Source organism: Oncorhynchus clarkii, chromosome 2 (genome assembly GCF_045791955.1).
Source record: "Oncorhynchus clarkii lewisi isolate Uvic-CL-2024 chromosome 2, UVic_Ocla_1.0, whole genome shotgun sequence".
Taxonomy (NCBI): Eukaryota; Metazoa; Chordata; class Actinopteri; order Salmoniformes; family Salmonidae; genus Oncorhynchus; species Oncorhynchus clarkii.
In genome coordinates, this window is record NC_092148.1 from 34,202,965 (window position 1) to 34,218,711 (window position 15,747).

Consider the following 15,747-nt stretch of genomic DNA (forward strand, 5'->3'; position numbering starts at 1 on the left):
ATTGAGGAGAGATTACTAGAAACTCGGTTTACCCTTTTTATCAACATGTGCGTAACGGCACATGAACGAGCGGTCTGGTCAGCACGTAACTCTTAGAAATTAACTGGATTTGTTAGCTAGCTATACCTAGCTAGCATAAAAGCACACTAACAATCACTATGGAAACTAACTGTGTGAACATAAACCAGAGATAGTTAATCTCTGCATACCAATCTGAAAAATAAACCTAAATTCACCACCTACTACAGTCTGCACGAGTGAAGAGTTCTGCTGGAAGCAGCCACGGCAACAACCACCGGTAACCCTCCCACCATTCAATTTGACCCATCACAAAATGGTGGTTGGCGTTGACCAGAGTCGTTTTTGTACATTTTGAAAAATGTCCTCTTCACAGTCCACCGCGAGCCAACACCTCTGACGAATAGCTGGCTCGTTATTATTACCACATTTTTGGCACTGAGGACCAGGCCTAGATGGACAAAGGCGTTGCTGGAAGTAAAGTGCAGCCTTTATTTTTAGCTGATGCACTACAGTCACTTCAATGGTAGTACACATCAAGCCATTACACACCAAAACGAAAATAAATTATCCCAATGGCTGTCTATGACACACATCTCTTGAGTGTCTGAACGCCTCTGCATAGACCTTTGCTTATAAAGCTTTTACTGTTAACTATCAGGCTGATGGACAATTACACGCCATCATAAAAATCTGTCCAGACCAATGAGTCATAGGGTTTCCCAGAGGACTTCTGTATCACCCAAGTGACCTAATACAATTCTACCATCGGACAATATGTATAAGCCCATGTTTAAAAATACATTTAAAAAAAGCCCAACGCTGTGAGAAAGCATGAGAGGTTGGCTAATCTTGCATGATAACTAGCGGCGTTTACGTCTGTGCTAGCTACATGGGAACGTTGGAAGGACTGGTTGGCCAATCCAAATCAAGGAATATATAGAGAGCGGGACACAAAACAACCATTCTGAAAAGGATAAATTACTCATTGATGAGTGGGTGCGTGCCGGGGGAAAGCTGTGACTTACCGACTCACACTCCCTCAGTTTCTTCTGAGCGCTGTCAAAGTCAAAGTTCACATACAGGCACTCCACAAACTCTGTGATGGGATCTTTGTAGGTGTAGGACTCCTGGAAATGGAAAAGAAGATTTCTAACAATTTGCACATGCCGGTGTGTGCTCTCTTTACTGTTCAGCAGTGGACATAGCACAGGTTCGACAGGCAAGGCAGCATGCCTCCAACCCATTACTAAAAACAAAAGTCAAATGTGGAGAACCATGGCTAACCAAACAGTAGAATTTACAAGGCAGTGAATAAAAGCAGATTCAAAAAGTCCCCTAAACAATTCCAAACCAATGCTAGGGGGAGAGACCCAAGAAGACCAAAAAGACGGAACAAGCATAGAGCACATGTTTTAGTGATTACACAGAGCCCACCGAGACGGCGCTTATTTAGCTTTCAGAGCCATTGATCTCTGAAGAAGCTACCGATGTTGGGTTTGGGAAGAAATCGGTACTCTACAATCAGACCGTCTGCTGCCATTTATCAAATGTAATGGGTTCAAGACCTCTAGCCAGGACCAGATCTCTGATAGAGTATACTCTAAGAGAAGCATGTTTATCAGCCAAGGCCTTACACTGCTCATAGATGTGTGGATTCTGGCCTTTAATGGGGTTGGGTTAAATGCGGAAGACTTTTCAGTTGAATGCATTCAGTTGTACAACCCCTTTCCTTAATAGTTGGTGACATCGTGTGTCAAAATGGCCAATCCTACACTGAGGTTGGCTAACATGTTACTGTGATAGAAAATTTGTAAGAAATGTGTTTTGAGAAATTGGGGTAAGGAATGTGTTCAGATTGTTTATACCTGCTGTATGACCTTGACCAGATCTTTCAGGACCTGCCGCCGCTTGCGAACGTCTTTGTTTGTGATGACAGCAGTGGTCAGGTAACGCAGGATGTGTGGGCACATGGTCTGAATGGCGTTGAGGTACCTGAAATGACAAAACAAAAAGGTTATGACAAGAACAAATAATCAGGGGTCTTAAGGACTGGAGGAACTACATGGCAACAAAAAAAAGCGAGTTGATATTTATGGAGGTGAAGGCTATACGAAGTTGATAAACTGTTGGTGTATGCATAGGTTGAAGGGCATAAAGGTCTATTTTTGGTACACAATTAACTAAGCAATTAAGCCCATGCATTTAGAACTTCTGACCTTATCAACCAAACAGACATGTGCATTGTAATAGCGCATTCTCTGCATGACATGGTTTAAGCACTCCTTTTCATTACCCCCTGTATAGGCAGAGGGGAGGAAAGGAAACCCTGGCCTCCGCAGTAGACACAGATCACCGAGCAGGGGATCTGCCCAGTAGCTGAAACCCTATCCTTCAGGGCCTTGTTTTTCAGCCACAGGTCAACTTGCTAAGGGCTGAGCACGAGAGGGGACCTTGTTAGAAGCCAATTAGAACCCTAGACAACATTCTTACTCTGCAGACAGTGTTACAAGTCCTTTCCCAACACACTTCCGTACAAAAAAACTTGCACACATACAACCCCATTCCTTTTCAAAAGGAGTGTTCAACATGAGTTAATTGTATAACTTCTCTTCATCCTTATCTGAATAGCTATCATTGACCCCCCCCCATTCAATCCACAGACCAAACTTAATTTCTAAAGAGGAAGTGGGGTTTCCCTGCCACTTCCGGCTCCTTCAGCTCTGATAGATTAGGATGGAGAAACGTGTTTTTCAGAGGGAGGGAACACCGCAGACGACAGTTTAATTAGTTGAAACAATTACAGGGACAAGTGGGCCTGTGGCACTTGTGATGCTGGGGTCTAAAATCAGCAGTGAGCAGGCGGGCTAGGCGGTGAGCGATCCTCCACCTGGTTGGAGAAGCCCCCTTTCCTCTCCTTTTGTAGTTGTCGGACTTCGTGGCAGACCACAACACCCCATGCTCTGTTCCCGATGAACATATGCCTACTCTCTCTCGAGGGGGTCTCCAATAGAGAGCAATTCTAGACCTGCCAACCCTGTCCAACTTTTTAGAGTACCAGACGCGCGGGGCAAATTGGGAGATTCAACTTGTGTGCCGAATTGGACCCCCGCAAGCTAGTGCGTGCAGTTGGTAAAGTTCTATAATTGCGATCAGACTCCAACTCAAGTCTATAAAAAAGGTTGGAATACTTTGACAGCATTCCATTTACACATATGGTAAAAGTCAAACAAGATCTAATTAGCAGTTTCACATTTTCAAAATTGATAAAATCTCAAATCTAGTGCAGAGGGATTTTAGAAGCATTTCCTCTATAGCTAATACCGGACACTCATTAATTCTTCATTGCGCAGTCTTCTAAACTCCTGACTCCATTTAATGCCAAGATAATTATTTTTGATAATACTTTTGTAATGCTTTTTGTGACATAGTGGGGCAAAAAAGTTATCATAGGTACACTTCAACTATGACAGACAAAATGAGGAAAAAATATCCAGAAAAATCACATTAAAAATCCTACAATGAATTTATTTGTTATATACTCTTTGTTGGCAATGACAGAGGTCAAACGTTTTCTGTAAGTATTCACACACTGTTGCTGGTATTTTGGCCCATTCCTCCATGCAGATCTCCTCTAGAGCAGTGATGTTTTGAGGCTGTTGCTGGGCAAGACTTTCAACTCCCTCCAAAAATTTTCTATGGGGTTGAGATCTGGAGACTGGCTAGGTCACTCCAGGACCTTGAAATGCTTCTTACGAAGGCACTCATTCGTTGCCCGGGCGGTGAGTTTGGTATCATTGTCATGCTGAAAGACCCAGCCACGTTTCATCTTCAATGCCCTTGCGGGTGGAAGGTTTTCACTCAAAATCTCACGATACATGGCCCCATTCATTCTTTCCTTTAACACGGATCAGTCGTCCTGGTCCCTTTGCAGAAAAACAGCCCCAAAGCATGATGTTTCCACCCCCATGCTTCACAGTAGGTATGGTGTTCTTTGGATGCAGCTCAGCATTCTTTGTCCTCCAAACACGACAAGTTGAGTTACCAAAAAGTTATATGTTGGTTTCATCTGACATTCTCCCAATCTTCTTCTGGATCATCCAAATGCTCTTCAGACGGGCCTGGACATGTACTGGTTTAAGCAGGGGGACACGTCTGGCACTGCAGGATTTGAGTCCCTGGCAGCGTAGTGTGTTACTGATGGTAGACTTTGTTACTTTGGTCCCAGCTCTCTGCAGGTCATTCACTAGGTCCCCCCGTGTGGTTCTGGGATTTTTGCTCATCGTTCTTGTGATCATTTTGACCCCACAGGGTGAGATCTTGCGTGGAGCCCCAGATCGAGAGAGATTATCAGTGGTCTTGTATGTCTTCCATTTCATAATAATTGCTCCCACAGTTGATTTTTTCAAACCAAGCTGGTTACCTATTGCAGATTCAGTCTTACCAGCCTGGTGCAGGTCTACAATTTTGTTTCTGGTGTCCTTTGACAGCTCTTTGGTCTTGGCCATAGTGGAGTTGGGAGTGTGACTGAGGTTGTGGACAATACTGATACTGATAACAAGTTCAAACAGGTGCCATTAATACAGGTAACGAGTGGAGGACAGAGGAGCCTCTTAAAGAAGAAGTTACAGGTCTGTGAGAGCCAGAAATCTTGCTTGTTTGTAGGTGACCTAATACTTTTTCCCACCATCATTTGCAAATAAATTCATAAAAAACCCTACAATGTGATTTTCTGGATTATTTTTCTCATTTTGTCTGTCATAGTTGAAGTGTACCTATGATGAAAATTACAGGCCTCATCTTTTTAAATGGGAGAACTTGCGCAATTGGTGGCTGACTAAATACTTTTTTGCCCCACTGTACATACGAATTACAGTGCATCAGGTTGTGTGATCCTCGTAATGTTACATGGAAAATAGAACTAACGAGACGCAGAATTAAAAGTATATCACACTCGCAAATGCGACTAGTTAGTTTCGTATTTGCATTTAATGTATTTCACTGGCAAATGCGAGTGAACTGCTGGCACTTTAGAGCCCACTGAATGTCCATCTTATGTTCGCTAACGTTAGCTTGAAACAATTAGGGTGTACCTTTCCACAACAGTCAAAAAGGAAGGATTTCAACCCAGTGCGTGTGAGTGAGCGTGAATAATGAGGAGAGAGACGGGATAGGAGGGTGGAGATGAGGGGTAGAGAGCGAGATTTCATTAACCACCTGAGATTGATAGAACAATGTAAACCAACGGTGAGAGCTTGGATAGCATTACTAAAGTATTAGTTTCCCCCTTTGAACCTACATCATAGATCACCTCATGACAATATTCTCACCGTGAGTGCCCTTGAACTCAGTAGAGGTTTTCAATAACAAACTACGAAGGCCTGATGCAACTTTTGCTGACTGTGGGTAACAGAGGTCAAACATTAAACTAAGGCCTAGCCACCAACTTTGGCTAAAGGAAGTAATGGTCAAGGGGTGAGGGAATGAGGCCAAGCCTCACTGTGGAATTAAGTGGTTTCTTGACTGAAATTGCAACGCAAACACTCCCTCAAGTTTGTCCAAACAGATGTTTGTGTGAGCTTTTCATGACTAATTATTGGGCAGCCTTTCATTCATGTGTCACCAAGATGGCATAGCAGTCAGACGTCTTTTGTCCTCGTCTTGTCTCGTGTGTGTGTGTGTACATATATATATATATATACACACAACTTTCTTCGCATACCTTTTTATACATACACTGCTCAAAAAAATAAAAGGGAACACTAAAATAACATCCTAGATCTGAATGAATGAAATATTCTTAAATACCTTTCTTTACATAGTTGAATGTGCTGACAACAAAAATCACAAAAAATATCAATGGAAATCAAGTTTATCAACCCATGGAGGTCTGGATTTGGAGTCACACTCAAAATTAAAGTGGAAAACCACACTACAGGCTGATCCAACTTTGATGTAATGTCCTTAAAACAAGTCAAAATGAGGCTCAGTAGTGTGTGTGGCCTCCACATGCCTGTATGACCTCCCTACAACGCCTGGGCATGCTCCTGATGAGGTGACGGATGGTCTCCTGAGGGATCTCCTCCCAGACCTGGAGTATAGCATCCGCCAACTCCTGGACAGTCTGTGGTGCAACGTGGCGTTGGTGGATGGAGCGAGACATGATGCCCCAGATGTGCTCAATTGGATTCAGGTCTGGGGAACGGGCGGGCCAGTCCATAGCATCAATGCCTTCCTCTTGCAGGAACTGCTGACACTCCAGCCACATGAGGTCGAGCATTGTCTTGCATTAGGAGGAACCCAGGGCCAACCGCACCAACATCACAAGGGGTCTGAGGATCTCATCTCGGTACCTAATGGCAGTCAGGCTACCTCTGGCGAGCACATGGAGGGCTGTGCGGCCCCCCAAAGAAATGCCACCCCACACCATGACTGACCCACCACCAAACCGGTCATGCTGGAGGATGTTGCAGGCAGCAGAACGTTCTCCACGGGGTCTCCAGACTGTCACGTCTGTCACATGTGCTAAGTGTGAACCTGCTTTCATCTGTGAAGAGCACAGGGCGCCAGTGACGAATTTGCCAATCTTGGTGTTCTCTGGCAAAAGAAAAACATCCTGCACCGTGTTGGGCTGTAAGCACAACCCCCACCTGTGGACGTCGGGCCCTCATACCACCCTCATGGAGTCTGTTTCTGACTGTTTGAGCAGACACATGCACATTTGTGGCCTGCTGGAGGTCATTTTGCAGGGCTCTGGCAGTGCTCCTCCTTGCACAAAGGCGGAGGTAGCGGTCCTGCTGCTGGGTTCTACGCTGACAGACACAGCAAACCTTCTTGCCACAGCTCGCATTGATGTGCCATCCTGGATGAGCTGCATACCTGAGCCACTTGTGTGGGTTGTAGACCCCGTCTCATGCTATTACTAGAGTGAAAGCACCGCCAGCATTCAAAAGTGACTAAAACATCAGCCAGGAAGCATAGGAACTGAGAAGTGGTCTGTGGTCCCCACCTGCAGAACCACTCCTTTATTGGGGGTGTCTTGCAAATTGCCTAGAATTTCCACTGGTTGTCTATTCCATTTGCACAACAGCATGTTAAATTTATTGTCAATCAGTGTTGCTTCCTAAGTGGACAGTTTGATTTCACAGAAGTGTGATTGACTTGGAGTTACATTGGGGCGGCAGGGTAGCCTAGTGGTTAGAGCGCTGGACTAGTGACCGGAAGGTTGCAAATCCCCTGAGCTGACAAGGTACAAATCTGTCGCTCTGCCCTTGAACAGGCAGTTAACCCACCGTTCCTAGGCCGTCATTGAAAATAAGAATTTGTTCTTAACTGACTTGCCTAGTTAAATAAAGGTAAAATAAAATAAATAAAATAAACATTGTGCTGTTTAAGTGTTCCCTAGCCAGCTTCTTTACTGGCTAATCGTTAATATTCAGCTAACCACGGTTTGTGGTCATCAGCTATCCTTTAGCTCGAAAATCTATCCCCAGTTTTGTGCGGCTTGGATTGGAACATACCGGACCTATTTTTCTCTCCATGTCCCCGGATTTCAACCGCAAGCTCTGGACATTTATACCTGGATCTTGCAGCTAGCTAGCTGCTATCCGTGTGACTATCGGCTTACGTCGATTTCGGAGCAAACATCAACTATTGCGGAGCTAGCCAGCTGAAGAGTTCCATCAGTCACTCCTGGGCTACAATCACCTATCCGGACTCGTTTTACTGCCAACACGGAGCCCCACCGGGCCTTCACAACTGGACTACCGACGTTATCTGCCCGAGGGAGTTATCCAGCTGGCTCCTCCGTCGTGAGGTTACCTGAACGTCCATCTGCGGTCCGCTAATCGCTAGCTGTCTTATCGGCTGCTCTATATCAATTTTTTTCTTTCTTCGAATTGGATTGATCCCCTCTAGCACACAGAACCCCACTAATCCTACCGACGGAAACGCACGAGGTGGCTAAAAACAGACCTCCATCCAATGCTAGCTTGCTACCGATGGCCCGGCTAGATGTCTGAATCGCCGTGACCCCAAAGAACCTCACTACTCACTGGACCCTTTTGATCACGACTAAGCATGCCTCTCCTTAATGTCAATATGCCTTGTCCATTGCTGTTCTGGTTAGTGTTTATTGGCTTATTTCACTGTAGAGCCTCTAGTCCTGCTCACTATACCTTATCCAACCTATTAGTTCCACCACCCACACATGCGATGACATCTCCTGGTTTCAATTATGTTTCTAGAGGCAATATCTCTCTCATCATCACTCAATACCTAGGTTTACCTCCAATGTATTCACATCCTACCATACCTTTGTCTGTACATTATACCTTGAAGCTATTTTATTGCCCCCAGAAACCTTTTACTCTGTTCCAGACGTTCTAGACGACCAATTCTCATTGCTTTTAGCAAGAAAAATAACACCTCCCAGCTGCCCACTGCACTGAAGATAGGAAACACTGTCACCACTGATAAATCCACTATAATTGAGAATTTCAATAAGCATTTTTCTACAGCTGGCCATGCTTTCCACCTGGCTACCCTTACCCCGGTCAACAGTACTGCATCCTCCACGGCAACTCGCCCAAGCCTTCCCCATTTCTCCTTCTCCCAAATCCAGTCAGCTGACGTTCTGAAAGAGCTGCAAAATCTGGACCCCTACAAATCAGCCGGGCTAGACAATCTGGACCCTTTCTTCCTTCTAAAATTATCTGCCGAAATTGTTGCCACCCCTATTACTAGCCTATTCAACCTCTCGTGTCGTCTGAGATTCCCAAAGATTGGAAAGCAGCTGCAGTCATCCCCCTCGTCAAAGGGGGGGACACTCTTGACCCAAACTGCTACAGACCTATATCTATCCTACCCCGACTTTCTAAGGTCTTCGAAAGCCAAGTCAACAAACATATTACAGACCATTTTGAATCTCACCATACCCTCTCTGCTATGCAATCTGGTTTCAGAGCTGGTCATGGGTGCACCTCAGCCACGCTCAAGGTCCTAAACAATATCTTACCCGCCATCGATAAGAAACATTACTGTGCAGCCGTATTCATTGATCTGGCCAAGTCTTTCGACTCTGTCATTCACCACATCCTCATCGGCAGACTTGGTTTCTCAAATGATTGCCTCGCCTGGTTCACCAACTACTTCTCTGATAGAGTTTAGTGTGTCAAATCAGATCTGTCAAATCTGTTGTCCGGACCTCTGGCAGTCTCTATGGGGGTGCCACAGGGTTAAATTCTTGGACCGACTCTCTTCTCTGTATATATCAATGATGTCGCTCTTGCTGCTGGTGAGTCTCGGATCCACCTCTACGCAGACGACACCATTCTGTATACTTCTGGCCCTTCTTTGGACACTGTTAACAACCCTCCAGGCAAGCTTCAATGCCATTACAACTCTCCTTCCGTGGCCTCCAATTGCTCTTAAATACAAGTAAAACTAAATGCATGCTCTTCAACCGATCGCTGCCTGCACCTGCCCGCCTGTCCAACATCACTACTCTGGACGGCTCTGACTTAGAATACGTGGACAACTACAAATACCTAGGTGTCTGGATAGACTGTAAACTCTCCTTCCAGACCCACATCAAACATCTCCAATCCAAAGTTAAATCTAGAATTGGCTTCCTATTTCGCAACAAAGCATCCTTCACTCATGCTGCCAAACATACCCTTGTAAAACTGACCATCCCACCAATCCTCGACTTCGGCGATATCATTTACAAAATAGCCTCCAATACCCTACTCAACAAATTGGATGCAGTCAATCACAGTGCCATCCGTTTTGTCACCAAAGCCCCATATACTACCCACCATTGCGACCTGTACGCTCTCGTTGGCTGGTCCTCGCTTCATACTCGTTGCCAAACCCACTGGCTCCATGTCATCTACAAGACCCTGCTAGGTAAAGTCCCCCCCATCTCAGCTCGCTGGTCACCATAGCATCACCCACCTGTAGCACGCGCTCCAGCAGGTATATCTCTCTGGTCACCCCCAAAACCAATTATTTCTTTGGCCGCCTCTCCTTCCAGTTCTCTGCTGCCAATGACTGGAACGAACTATAAAAATCTCTGAAACTGGAAACACTTATCTCCCTCACTAGCTTTAAGCACCAGCTGTCAGAGCAGCACACAGATTACTGCACCTGTACATAGCCCATCTATAATTTAGCCCAAACAACTACCTCTTTCCCTACTGTATTTATTGTATTTATTTATTTATTTTGCTCCTTTGCACCCCATTATTTTTATTTCTACTTTGCACATTCTTCCACTGCAAATCTACCATTCCAGTGTTTTACTTGCTATATTGTATTTACTTTGTCACCATGGCCTTATTTTTGCCTTTACCTCCCTTCTCACCTCATTTGCTCACATCGTATATAGACTTGTTTCTACTGTATTATTGACTGCATGTTGGTTTTACTCCATGTGTAACTCTGTGCTGTTGTATGTGTCGAACTGCTTTGCTTTATCTTGGCCAGGTTGCAATTGTAAATGAGAACTTGTTCTCAACTTGCCAACCTGGTTAAATAAAAAATAAATGTAAATTAAATTAAAAACGAAGTAAAACTCAGAGAACCAGACTTCCATATCTGCTATGTTGTGGTGGCATGTCATACCTTCAGTTGACTACAATCATCGGTTCAATTACACAAACCGGCAATCAGAATGGGGGGATGCATTATAATAGTTTGTGTGTAAATTTTACGCAGTTCTGAGTTTTTCTGATCTGCAATACACATGGACTAACTTGCAGCTTCGAGAGTAAAGAGACCACACAAAAACAAACAGACTGAAACTACTTTTTTTTTTTAAATACCCCAAGTAGGTTTTTGAAGCAGCCCCCTTCCCAAAGTTAAGAGTAAACGGCTTCCTTTTCAAAATCAAGTCAGTCTAATAAAAACGTGTACTTTCTCCACAGTTAGAAGGACCTGACCCAGGCGGCTGCCAGCTGAACCACTTTTTGTCTCTCCTGGACCAGGAGCAAACCCTGGGGCCGAAGGTTCAGCCCTCTACTGTGCCTCTTCTTTGGGGAGAATGGAAGGAAATTATCCCTACCAAGGATGCCAGCAGGCCACATTTTAACAATCACCTCTTGGGTCACTCAAGGGTTTAGTGTGGATCAGTGAAGACACTGCGCCTCAGACTGTAGAGATGGCAGCTTCTACAGAGCAATATGTTAAGGAGGGTTAGTCATCAGGTCTAAATGAGCCAACAGTGTTTTACAGAACTCCAGTGTGTCAGAGATGAAAATACTTACTGTGGCTGATACAGGAAGAGCTCAATGATGTTGTCTCTGCCTTTGGGGTGGTTAAAGAAGACAAATAGGGACCAGTGGATCAGCCAGGTCCTCTGCTGAAGAGACTGGAGAGGGGAGCTCACCGACTGGACAGGAGAGAGTTGTCATTATTTACTAGTTCTGATTGAGGTGACAATACAGTATACTTGAAGACAATTAAAAGTTCAGAGTACTTTAAGAACGGGAGGTCTCAGTTCCCTTTTAAATGTTTTCCTTCCAAGCCAGAGGCCGCACCCCTGCATCCTTCCCAGCTATCCATCCAATAAATACAATTTAAAAAACTAGATCCACATAACTGCCCCATTTCCAGATCCTCTGGAGTCAGGACTGAAATGGGGTGGGGCATCAACCCGCAACATCGCTTTGCTGAAACACGAAGCGGTCAATAAGGGAGTCTAATCTACGTAAGGGAATCAGAGTGCAGTGTCAAATTATGAGAAGTTGGGCATTTACATTGTTATCGATAGTCTCCCTCAGGCGGGTGAGGTCTTCCATCGCAGCCTCCCAGTTCTGCATCAGGATCTCAGAGGCCAGCTTCCCCCACAGGGAGTTCAGGGCATTCCTGTCTGTGGCCGGGACCTGGGAAAAGACATGTCATACTTGTTAGAACATAAACAAAGCATCACCTCACACAGCAGCAGAAACCAACCCACCTGCAAAATGACCAGGCACTGGCAGATCTAATCCCGATAAATGCCTCAGTGTACAAACCGTGTGCTCGCACACACGCACGCTCCGGGACAGTCAGTGAAGTAGTGGCTGTTGCCACCGCCGCTTGGCTTTGGCAAGCAAAACTGTTCGGTGGAGTTACTTTTCTTATTTATACTGGATAAACGGATTAAATTATGTCATCCTGAGGGAATGGGACTTGACAGAAAGAGAAATGAATGTTTAGCTTTTTATAAAACCTAATTTGCTGCACTTTGTGATACGGCAACCGCTGCATTGCAGATGTTCCGCAATCCTTTCAGATTACCACCCTAACTAGGAGCACATTTGAAGCATATGTGAGCTTCTCCGTACAATGTACTAAAACATTGTTACTGTTATTTAATTAATGCTGCAACTCTTGAAAAATGTGCAGGGTGGCACACGGCCTTGGGAAGACAACACACATCACTAAAGATGGACATAGGGCATTTCAGCTTTGGCCCTACTCTGTAGTCAAGAAAGGAATGTCATTTAAATTTAGCTCTGCCTAGTTCAAGCTACCACCTTGGTCCCTGTGGTTGTGACGTTTCTGGGGCAGGGTCAGCAGGTCAAAGGTCAGCTTGTCGGTAACATCTCCATACCACAATTACATGGTTCAGATTCTATCTAAAAGGAAATGGTTGAAGAAACCTTGAGTTCACAACTGGGTTCAGATATTAATCCCTTAAAATAACTCAATTGGATATTTAAATTAGCAGTTGCAATTGGAGAGAACATTGAAGATATACACACAAAATGAGAGTAGATGGAATGAGGGCACATCTAGCATCTTTGAGGGAAAACTCTATCGCTGTTTCTCAGACCTCCGGTCAATCCCCTCTTGCCTTCAGCCCCTCTCTGAATGGACATTAATGAAGTGTGTATGGTGCTACTACTTCTGGTGGTTTGTGCAACATCTGATAACTTTGATCAACAAGGCTACAAGGAGAAGCATGCAGTAGAGGCAGAGTTACCAAAATGTCTATCACTTGGAGTTCACCAACAACAGAGGTCCTGCTCCAGCCACAGTAACCTTGATGCACTGTGACCAGCAACAGCCTGGGTTTCTCAACACCATCTGGGAGGTGTTCATAATTAACGCCGAGCCAGGGTAATCCGTCTAGATAAATGACAGCGTTTGGATGCTTAATTTGATGGAAAAGGGCATCGAAAACAAATCTGTTAATGCCCTTAGGAAATGTCCCCGATTGGCTATCAAGCTTTTAAAAAAAAGTCCTAACCAGATAAAATGCTTTTCCAAAGTCTATGCCTGGTACATTGCCAGGACACTTAATTTCGTTTAGCTGTACAAACTGCATGTCTTGAGGAATGTTTCAATAACTTCTACAGCTTTTCAAGCATGTTAAAATATAATTGCGATAACCTCGTTCTGTTATAGTCACAGACATTATTTAACCAGTTTTAGAAACTTGAGTGTTTTCTATCCACACCTCTTAGAGCCATGTGAGACGCTAGCGTCCCACCTAGGCAACAGGAAATGGAAGTGCGCAATGCCAAATGCTAATAGTACTCGATAAAACTCAAACTTTCATTAAAACACCCATGCAGGGTACTGAATTAAAGCTACACTCGTTGTGAATCTAGCCAACATGTCAGATTTTTTAAATGCTTTTAGGCAAAAGCATGAGAAGCTATTATCTGATAGCATGCAACACCCCAAAATACCTGAAGGGGACGTAAACAAAAGAATTAGCGTAGCCGGCGCTACACAAAACGCAGAAATAAAATATAAAACATTCTTTACCTTTGATGAGATTCTTTGTTGGCACTCCTATATGTTCCATAAACATCACAATTGGGTCTTTTTCCCCGATTAAATCCGTCCATGTATGCCCAAAATATCAATTTATATAGCCCATCTGATCCATCCAAAAGCTCTGTTCCAAAACGCAACGTCATTTTTAAAAATTAAATAAGTTGCCTATATTCTTTGACAAAACACTTCAAACTACTTTTGTAACCCAACTTTAGGTATTTGTAAACGTTAATAATCGATCAAATTGATCACTGGGTGATCTGTATTCAATAGCAGCTTCTCTAGAAAACGTTGTCCTTTCTCTCTCTTCCAAAAGTCTCTTCCTGTATACTGGACGAAAGGAAGGATCTACTTCTCATTACACAAAGGATTTTTGCCAACGAAAATGGCAGTATTGGCGACATCGTGTGGAAGTTGTAGGAACTGCAAACTCACCGTTATATATTTTTGCTTGCAATAAACAATTCAGAGACTGGCGGATTAATACTTTTCTGTGGTTTTTGTGACCAAGTTTTTCTTGGGATTTCGCTTGCTGTTCACGTTCTGTTATAGTCACAGACATTATTTAACCAGTTTTAGAAACTTCAGAGTGTTTTCTATCCACACATACTAATCATATGCATATACTATATTCCTGGCATGAGTAGCAGGACGTTGAAATGTTGCGCGATTTTTATAAAAATGTTGAAATAATTCAGGGGAGCTTTAAGAGGTTTTAACACAAAAGGAAAACCTCACGTTGAATCATGCCATCTATAGTCTTAATACAACTCTTCCATTATCACAGGCTAAATGCATTGATATATTACATGATGCTAACAAGAAACAGTTGAAGGGATAGCCATCCTCAAAGTCATGAGTTCCTGTTTATTTGTTTTTACCTTTAACTAGGCAAGTCAGTTAAGAACAAATTCTTATTTAGAATGACGGCCTACACCGGCAAAACCTGGACCAATTGTGCTTAATCAAAGCTAGGCCTCCACCCTATGGCTCATGGGAACCGCCGGCCCACAGTAGCTTATGATAAACACCAAACGCAGTCAGTGACAAGAGTCAACCAGGAAGTGAGGGCGGGTGCCTGCTGTAAGGCCACAGTAACCTAGACGCAAACCACCACACCCGCTTCTTTCAGACAACAGAGTGGACTGTGAGACACAAATGATCCATGGATGGAGAAGGAAACCAGCTGGGATCTCTTAGTGATTGAGAAAAACATAATCAAGAAAGGATTAATACATATTTATATTACATACAACAGATAATTTCACCTAAGTGTTGTTTTACAAGGTCAGACATAGCAGTACAGCGCCCCCGAGCAAATTATGGTGCCTTGCTCAAGGGCAAACAGATTTTCACCTCATCGGGTCGGGTATTCGAACGAGCAACCTTCCAGTTAGCGGCCCATCGCTCTAACCGCTAGGTTACCTGCTAGGCTACATGAAGACTATTTGGCTACACAGTAACTTTTCAAATGAACTGCGACATAAAAAGGGTGATCTGTGGAAAAGAATACTGGTAAGGAAAAAACAAGTGGGGAAAGTCAGCAGCAAGGTAGTCTTCCAGAGTAAAACACACAAAGAGGAGCAGAAGCCCATTCATCCACTCACAACAGTAGAGTCCTTTGATCATAAAACAAAACTTGGGACTGCTTTAAAAATTGTTTTTTTTTTTTTATAAAAAAAAAAAAGTGAGACCTCATAAGAAAGATTAAGCATTATAATTTAGGAGAAAAGCCAACCACGGTGCCAATTTAAAGCGTGTTGTTTCATCTGTCAAAAAAAATTATATATATAAAAAAAAGTTTGTTTGTTTGTTTTTTCTGCCTTGGACGTCCCTGCCTGCTAGGTTTGGCCGATCTCCATGTCATTATGGCAGCTTTCTACACACTGCCTGACATTCACTGGTGGCCACGCAACAATAGTTTCAATACCAGGGTTTTTCCAGCAGTTACCTAGA

At 43.8% G+C, this 15,747-nt stretch overlaps 1 protein-coding gene across 1 annotated transcript in view; it reads right to left on the reverse strand.

Annotated features, from left to right (window-relative positions):
* Positions 1-15,747, reverse strand: part of LOC139367068 (eukaryotic translation initiation factor 3 subunit E) — a 47,692-nt gene that overhangs the window by 13,561 nt on the left and 18,384 nt on the right. The window contains exons 6-9 of the mRNA XM_071105047.1: positions 11,778-11,903; positions 11,286-11,410; positions 1,887-2,013; positions 1,047-1,148 (exon numbers count right to left, since the gene is read on the reverse strand). Coding sequence (XP_070961148.1) covers positions 1,047-1,148; positions 1,887-2,013; positions 11,286-11,410; positions 11,778-11,903 — 480 coding nt within the window. The remainder of the gene's footprint in view (positions 1-1,046; positions 1,149-1,886; positions 2,014-11,285; positions 11,411-11,777; positions 11,904-15,747) is intronic.